Below are 9,312 nucleotides of genomic sequence, written 5' to 3' on the forward strand. Positions count from 1 at the left end.
TGTGTGTGTGTGTGTGTGTGTGTGTGTGTGTGTGTGTGTGTCAAAAGGGACGGCATTTATTTGTCCCAGCAGTGTCTATGGGTGTCTGATGACCGTTGCAAGTATGTATGTGTGTAACTGCGTTCGAAGGCCCTCCTAATTGATTTCCCATCATTTCAATTTATTTTCTACAGGCAGCTAGACAGTCCCAAATACAGCAAGATTCATATCATGAAAAACACAGAGACCATTCTGAAGACGGTAAGTGACATCGCCTTAAGCAAGAGCTCGTTAAATCAGCATGCTTTTATAGGACAGCCAGGATTCCATTTAGCTGTGCTAAAACCCCCAGATTTTCAGAATAAGTCACTGCAGTTTGAAAAGTTTAGATTTTAAGGGGACAATGTGGAAAAAAAAAGGGCCACCTTGTTTTCCCCACACAGAAGTGATCAGTCACACTCTCGCGCTGTTGGGCCTCTTCTTATCAAAGCCCCTCTGTTTCTGCTGCTCTCAGACTGATAATCTCTGATCCAAGTCTAGTCAGGACATGCTCTACCTTCATGGACACAGCTACCTGATACCTGCCTCACAGATGAGGGTGCCTGCAGAACCAAAGAATACTAAAAGAATAGGAGGATGAATATGCGCATTTCACGTTCATGATCATTATGGCACGTGTGGCATGGGCCTATACGAGATAATTCAGAATCACATTTCTGTCCCTTGTGTTTCTCATTATGCAATTACCCCAATAAACTGTTTCCCCACATACATCAGCTCTCCGGTTGCATGCAACATGTTGCTGCCGCTCGGGGCTCTTTGCTCTCTGGGTATTGTAGTCTGACCCCTCTGCTGCAGGTCATTATAAGGGCTTTGAGGAAGAGTGTGTCTCCTCTTTGTTCCCCTTTCACTCCTTAATGGGATCCCCTCAAACCAAACACTAGCTTTCTTCACAACAAGATCCATGTTGCCATCAGGCTATATATCATATACAACTCCCAGCCTTATTACGCAGCGTGCAGTTGAGTGTCAAGTGGCGCTGCATTGAGGCCTCTTTGTATAAAGCTCCCCCTCTCAGGTCAAAGGCATAGAGGAACAGTTGGGGCGTCTCCTGTTTTGACACAGCCTGTATGTTCTTCTAATTGGTGCTAATTGGCACAGAGGGGCTCCATTGTTCCTCTGTATAATACTACCCTCCCCTCAAAGACGGGAAGAAAGGGCACCAACAAAAGGCCGAGGCAAAATGGGGCACGGGTTAAATCGAACGACAGTGATATCATTACAGGATCAAAACAGGCAGGCGAACTTTGTTCCCAGCTTTATCATTATTAGTTTCCTGATTTATTCCAGTGCACTGACTCCACTCCACAGCCCCCCCCGGCCCCCGGACTGTCTTCTTCATTCCGTCCGACTGTGCAATATTATTGTTATACTGTTACTGTTATATAATACCTCATAGGACACTGGAATCTGTGCAATTTCATTTCATACAGTGCAATATTTAATACATTAACCTTTCCATTACTGTGCAATATGTATTTACTTAATATTACTACTTAATCATTTCATTCCATCACTGTGCATATTATTATTGAGTGTTACAACTTACCTATGCTTATTCAAGCTGATTTATATGTATACTTGACAGTCACTACACTTTATATCTTTGACTTTATATTTTTGATATTATACTTGATATTCTTATATTTTTTTGTGTCAACACTGCAAAGGGATTGCTTTAATTCGTTGCACAAGTTACCGCTTACTTGTGTATAATGACAATAAAGGCATTCTATTCTATTCTATTCTATTCAGTGTAGCAAGCTATCGAAGGAGTTTTGATGTTGATAAATAAAAAATAAAAAGTGAGATTTTTTTGTAAACATGCAGTAAATTGTAACTTTTTAACCTTTTTAATATCAGGAAAACTCCAAGACCTGTACAGTAAAGGCCATCCGTACCAGGGCTACCCGGGCTACATCATGATGAGCAACATGAACGACTCCTACATGAACAATGGCTCCCTGTCGCCGCCCATGCCCAGAACGGTCAGTACCAACTCTCTTCTTTCTTATTTATTTATTTTTTACAGGTCAGTTTAACTCATGATATCTTGACATGAAATGCTCTTGTTGTAAGAATGTCATAACCACTTTTTGCTCGATGCAGACAAAACAAAAATTAGCAACACAGCTGAACATCTCAGCATCTCAGTTAGTGAAGCCATTCGAGAGTCATAAAATGAAAAAGGGATGAGCTAGGTATCTTAGGAAAATTCATACAGAACAAATTTTATTTTGCCAGTAAATTTGAGGCATGTTCTTTTCTTAGGTGCGTCAAAGTTAGTTTCCTTTTACATTATTAGACGTTAAAAGGCCTGCAGAGATGTAACTTTTGTTGCACCTGCTCAGGTTAAATTGAAGTTCAGGAACTTTTTTTTCCGGATATCACAGTTCCAAACACAAACTGAACTTAGGTGACACAAGTTGTTTGTAAACTCTGTCATAGTAATGCCACTTAATCTGGTAATAGAGCAGACTGAGGAAGAAGAAGCAAAGCAACCTGTGGCTTTACGTGTTGACGCTAAATAAAATGAAATAAAACAGAAATGAATGCTAAAAATGGAAATCAACTTCTATTTTTAGGAATCAAACTACATAAAATGGATTACAAAATCAAATCAGCACCTTAACATATGAACAAAACGTGCACCTATTTCTGCGTCTAATTTTGATAGTGGATTTTGTTACCTATAAAACAGAAATCGCAAACATTAGCTGTTAACTCTTTAATGTGAACATTTGCTTATATTTCACTATTTTGCAGTCACTGTAAATTGAATACTCTGTAGTTTGGATTGTTGGTTAGACAAAAAGAGTAATTTTGAGATAACTGTGATGACTTGTTATATGTCCTTGTTGAAACTCTTTTTTTTAAATATTAGAGACTAATCAATTAATCAATAAAGAAAAATCTGATTAGACTGATAAGGACACAGTCCTTACATGAGGTTAAAATCTTTTAATTTTCATGACCTCTTTAGATAAAAATAGCATGTTTATAGCTCATCAAAGCTCTTGGATCAAAATGCATGCAGCGTAACACATCAAATAAACATTTACTATAATGTGAACTAATCCATTGCTTTTAATTCACTATCCTACCAAAACATTCAGTTTGGAATATCAAGTTTTAATGAAAAAAAAAAACATCCCGGCAAAACTCATAAATCACAAAGTTGTTTGACAAACAACTTCAACCTGAAATTATTGAAATGATGAATGAATAAAAGACAGCATTTCAGGTAAGATTGCATTTGTTGACTTACAAACTAAAAAACGAAAATATTCACTTCCAATGTTTGTAATGTTTGTGTTGTTGTTAGGTATCTTTGCACAATATTTACCTGTACTTCCCAGCATTGGAGACACCTATCTCTTTGTGACTCTTGGAAAGTGAATGCCTGTCATACCACCAGATAATTAACATGAGATATACAGTATTTCTCATCTCGTTAAAATCTTAAGTGATGCATGTCTACATGACCCATGTAAGCCCTCTAATTAGCCCAGCATGACCGAGGAGGCCTAAAGGCAACATCACGTCTCTGAAGCTGCCCTGCAGAGGAGTTTATTGTACCGTCCAGGGGTGGCGTGTGTCGTTGCACAAATCGTCCCTGTAATGGTATTAATTTCAGGCCAGCTGCTGGTCTCTCACTGGCGTCTTCCTGTGTCTGTCCCATTTGCAAATTTCTCCTCTAAAGACAGACATAAAACGCAGGGCACACCAGCAGCTGTCCACCCAAGTGCTGTTTTGCCCATGTCTCTGTATTACACTCAGGAAGACAACCAGCCTCAGTCTGGCTATGGTTTGGTACCTCCACAAAGGAAACACTCACACAAGCCCTGGGTTGTTTGTGCCTTTGCAGTGCATGCACGTTAGTTTCATCAGGTTAAAGTTGTGAAATGTGAGCTCTCCGTTATTATAAGAATCGGCTTTCAGAGGCAGATGTGTTGGTCGGGGGCAGATGCCACATGCTGTGTGTAAAGGAACTTCATTCATTTGCAACTCTATCACGGGATGATGTTAACATTACATTGCTTCCCCTCTGCCAAAGTTGCAGAGGGTGAAAGTATGTGGCATTGAAGAGAAAATGTGATTACCTCATGATTTGTTCTCTTCAGTTTACAAGTAAAGTGGTTTATGAATTGTGGGGTGTGGCGCTTTCCAAATTCTGTTTTTATGGCCTGTTTCCTGGTCAATTTGATTGATTATTCTATCGTATGCACTACAAAAACTCGTCTGAATGGAGTCCAGCTGACTGTATGAGAGGAAATTACCCCTCGCTGGAGACGAATAAGGCCAGGCAGTTAGGCAGCGTACTCGCTGCCTAAACTTTTAAAAACCAGCTTTCATTTTAATTATCATGCCTGCTTTTTAAAAAAAAGATTTCATCCAATTTTCCACCTCACCCTGTCTTCAATAAAACGGTAGTCATTTTATATACGTTTCTCTCACTTATCCAATAAAAAGAGCCAAGGCTTGGTTGGAAGGATCACGGAACATGAGTCTTCTGGCTTTCTCACTGATGTCAGCTTGCTGCCTATGCTGCCGGCCACCGCAGCCACAGTATCTGCAGGCCTGGGATCGGTTTTCACCGAGATCAAAGGCACATTCTCCCTTTCATTCTCTTCCATCCCCAGCCCCACCACCGCCCCCAATCCGAGTCGTTTAGATTGATTTCCATTGACCATGACATTCCTGCACATGCCGTCCAGTCATGATGGAGCTTTTGGGAGTAGCTGATTGTCAGCAGATTTTAGGGCTTCTAGCTTGATTGGTCGCCTCCACCGCAAGAGCTGAGATTTTGGTGTCAAGATGCCTAATGGTGTTCAGTTGCATATACACGTTGGCCACTTCAAAGAGCCAGTGGTGTGTATGAATACCCCCATGTTTATGTAAACCTATAGCTGTTTTAGGATGTGGAGTCTGCAGGGTATCCTGAGCAAAATGAGCAGTGAGTTCATCATCACATGATGTGGATCCTTCTCTTGGATCCTTTTGTAGCAGCTTTATGTCATTTTCTTGCCTGTATTTATATTTACACAAAAAATAGGATATTAGGAGGTATTAGGTTGAATTAAGACATTGGATGGTATATTTTAAGTGTATCAGTGATATATACAGACACTTAAACTTGGACTGATGCCAGAGTGACAAGACAGACCCTGTGCTGAGACTTTGCAGAGTTGTTTATGATTGTGCTCATATGTATATATATTTTAAAGATGGCTGTTCTGCTGTAGGAATCAGCTCCACTCATTTATTCACTTATAGTCAGGCTTGAGATATAATCTTTTCTATTATAGGACTCAGCAGTTTTCTGCTGTTATAACCTTTGGATGTGTGAAAATAGGAAAGATTATGAATATAGGGACGGATTGTTGACTCTCTGGCCTTGGTGTCTTTGTGACTGTTTGTATTGACAATTGAAAGATTTTGGTCAGAATTATCATAATGCTCCATAATGGTACTGATGATAATGGTTGCCAAGTATAAATCTTCAAAGCATTTAGGATGTCATCACTCCAGGCTTGATGTGTGGAGTAAGAGAAGTCCACTGCTTCTAAGGGGTTTTGTTGTAAGTTGTCCTGCAGCCTCCTCAACTCAAGTGAGGATTTGAAAATGACATTTTCTAAATAAAGATCTACATGCAGATGATGGACAGAACATATTTTTAAATTACCTGAAATCTATTCTCAGATTCTGTTGCTTCTGTCACATGCACACTCACCCTTTTGTTATAAATCACAAAAGCTCCTGTTGTTCATGCTCCTCTATGGGTTAAAAGAACCATGCGACCTCTAAGCTGACATCTTACCAAAACCCTTTGAATAAACTCATGTCAAATGCATGGTTGACAAGATAAAGACACAACTGTGTGTTCTTAGTTCTGAAATGTTGATAGTGCAGATATAGTATAAGATTTTTCACCTGACTGTGAAGATGTGTTGTCGATTTCCAGCTGTGTTGGAACAGCGTTATGGTCTTGAGCAACAGCTTGAGGAGAGGAATGGATAGAATCCCTTTTTTTAAGCCGAGTTTTGCTGCTGTGGTGGGGGGGGAGTTAAGAGAGCTTTTTTCCCTTTGGACCTTCAATTGCAGATCCTCATAGCGAAAAAGAGGGGGTGTGGAGGGGGTGCAGCGCTGTACTTTCCTTTGATGTAGTGGGAACGTGACGGATCTGCTAGCCAGTGTCTCGCAGCGTGGAATCACTAACCCAGGCTTACCTAACGGGATTTGGTAGGACCGCTCTGGTGTCCCTCAGTGCCATGTGTGTCCTGAGCTCATGCCCCCAGCACTACCGTGGAAGATCCCTGTTAAAGAGAACACTGCATTTACCAGCAGCCTTCATGTCCACACATAATGTTCTAGATGGCAGCTCATGGCACCATGTGTAGTTTTTTCAAGTCTCACTATTGGGTGGACATGCTGTGTGAGGTTTACCAGCGCTAAACGCAGCATTTTGTCTTTAAGTAGCTTGTCTTCAAATGATCATCCAGCTGTCAACTCATGCTCTATAAACAGTACTATCTTTATGTGTATTTTAGTCTAAAAAAATAAAGAAAATATAGCCACTGTAAAAAGACAGAAGTATAATTGCCTCATTTAATTCTGTGTATACCAAATCAACACATATCAAAGAGTCGTGCTGACATTGATGTCATCTGCTGTGCAGCTCTATCAAAAGGCAAACTGTACGTGTGCACATGAAGGACAGCAGCAGGGACCTCACACAGAAGAAACACTTGGCGTCTCAGACTCTTTGTAGTGCCGCTGGGTCGTGGTGTTTTATGAACAGCACCATTAACGCCAAGGTTTCTTCATGTCCTCCGCTGTATGGTGATGCTGGTTGACACATTTACTCCATATGCACGGCGCTAATGACGCCATGTGGTTGCAATCACCTTATCAGAGTGTTTCATCTTGTTAAATGGAGCTCAGCAGAGTGATTGTCTACCAGGACTAAAATATATGCATAGCTGTCTAAGATGAGAACCCAAAATAAGACAATCAAGGTTTAACTTTGTGGTGGTTTTATTTTCCTTGATAGTGTGAGGGCAAGCAGATTGGTTTTGTTTTGAGTATACAAAGATTTGACATTTCCATATGTTTATACTCAAAAAAGACGATAAAACCATGCAATTATTTGTGTTCCTGGACGATTATCTGTGCTATTCTAACACATTAAAACTGACACACCTTTTTAAGGCAGTGTAATTACATGAAAAAGAGCAAGCAGCAGATATAATCAGAAACTTCCTGGCGTAAAAAAAGAAAAGAACAGTAAAGTGTTCAAAAATGCTGAAAATATGTGTTTCCTTATGCATGTGAGAAGCAATCGTGAGTGTCGTGGTTGTGAGCATGACAAGCAGGCGCACACTTAAACCCTGTTGATGTTTATTTTGAGCATGTGTTATGGCTCAAAGTTAAGCACTCATAGATGATGATGATGATGATGATGATGATGATACTTTTTTTGCTCCCCATCCTCCCACTGAATTGGATGACATTTAACCAATCAAGCAGTGCTGCCTGGAGCCAGCCAGTCAGGCTTCCATGGACAGACCGCCGCGCAAACCCACAACACCTGCTCAGAGGACTTCACTCTTCACTAGCAGCCTGCCACTGATCTCCAGGGGTCAGTGGAGGGCCTCGCCAAGGTTGTCCCTTATGCCCAATTCTGTTTGAATGGCTTGGGTGTGGACTTCCTGTAAGGGTGGATCAAAAATCGAGACTAGAGGGGTGTGTGTAAATGTGTGCAGAGTTTTTGTCAATGTGTTGTACAATTGACTGTGCTTGGTTAAATAGGGTGGTAGTCTCTTGGCAAAAATACTTTTTTTGGCTTCACAGTGGATTTATAGTCATCATTTGTTACATAAAAATGTTAAATATGCCCCAACACCACAAGTTTCATTGACCTGGGTCTTTAGGTCACGATTGAAACTTGACAGTAGTCGCTCATAGCTGATCACAGTACCTCACTGTTCCCTGATACAGTCATAAAATGAGTAAAAACATGAATAGCTTTATTGACTTCATCCTGACAGCTTGTAGGTCTATATAGAGGCCAGCAGTGTTCCAGCTAGTAGACTGCAGCACGGGGAACAATAGGACCACAGGAGTGAAACATGGGTGCAAATCCTGCCGGCTGTGTCCAGACTTCAGAGAAGCTCAAACAGCCCTCACTTTGTCCAGCTAAGAAATAGGGTTATGATCAATGGCTGCTCTGTTTTGTATGAAGTTGGTCAGTCTCTGGCGCGCCCTTTCCCTCCCTCCCCTTCTCTTTGCTGTTTCATATTTTTCAGAAGCTCATTATTTTTTTCTGCTATGGGTGTGAGTGCTAAAGAGGCTCACATGCAATGTGTATCTGACAGCGCTGAAATATTAATGGTCCCCAGTGTAGGAGGTTGGTATAGGGCTTGCATAGTTACAGTACAAAGGGTGCCTTCTTGCCACCAGGCTTTATTAGCAGAGCTGTTAAATGAATGGATGGGTATAGCATCTTTTTCCTGCCTCCTTTTGTGTTTTTGCGCTAAACACCAGACCACTTTCTTTTCGTCAATTTGCAACACGTACACAAAACGGGAATTCGATGGACACACGCGCACACACAAACACATTGTGAAGTGTAAGAGCTGCACTGCACTGTTGAGCTTTCTGTGGGAGGACAAAGAGGAGGGCTTTACTATCAGCTCATTTTGTGTGGTCTTGGCCATAAAAAACACGCTGTTCTTTGACTGTGAAAAAAAGCCTGTCTTTAATTTTTGGGAAACCCATAAAAGTTTGTCGCTCCTTTCATATCGGCTGCAGAATTGAAAACAAATGCTACATTCTTCCCTCCTCTCCTTTTGAACTGGCCAATTATGGAGTTGTGAAAATAAAAATCAGTCTGTAGATCTCTTTACCCTCTTTCTTTTCTTTCCTTCCTTCTCTCCCCCCCTTCTCTCTCTCTTTCGTTCTCAGTCACTTTTTTTTTCTTCTCTCCCCTTGTTTTTGAAGAAACCGAGGGGGATCACTGATGTCAAAGTCAAAACCAAGAGCATTAAGAAAACTGGCGAAATGCAATACAGCTGCAATCCGACATGACGCTAGAAAATAGGGCTGAGGAGCAGAAAGCCTCTCTCCCGTATTCCCAGGGCGCGCAACTGCTCCCGGCCTTGGCTTTGATCTCTTCAAAGCCTCCTGCCTCCTACTAGATGGAGAGTCTTGGCTGCCGCTCGTGAGCACTGGAGAGAGGCAGGGAGGGAGGTGGGGGGTGTTTTTCGGGGG

The 9,312-nt window shown here is 41.3% G+C and overlaps 1 protein-coding gene across 7 annotated transcripts in view; it reads left to right on the plus strand.

Moving 5' to 3' along the window:
• lef1 (lymphoid enhancer-binding factor 1) overlaps nt 1-9,312 on the plus strand; it is a 39,953-nt gene that overhangs the window by 2,025 nt on the left and 28,616 nt on the right. For all 7 annotated transcript variants that reach the window (XM_032501075.1, XM_032501049.1, XM_032501080.1 and 4 more), the window contains exons 2-3: nt 174-240; nt 1,903-2,027. In XM_032501075.1, the coding sequence (XP_032356966.1) occupies nt 174-240; nt 1,903-2,027 (192 nt within the window). The remainder of the gene's footprint in view (nt 1-173; nt 241-1,902; nt 2,028-9,312) is intronic.

Source organism: Etheostoma spectabile, chromosome 2 (assembly GCF_008692095.1).
Source record: "Etheostoma spectabile isolate EspeVRDwgs_2016 chromosome 2, UIUC_Espe_1.0, whole genome shotgun sequence".
In the NCBI taxonomy this organism is placed as follows: Eukaryota; Metazoa; Chordata; class Actinopteri; order Perciformes; family Percidae; genus Etheostoma; species Etheostoma spectabile.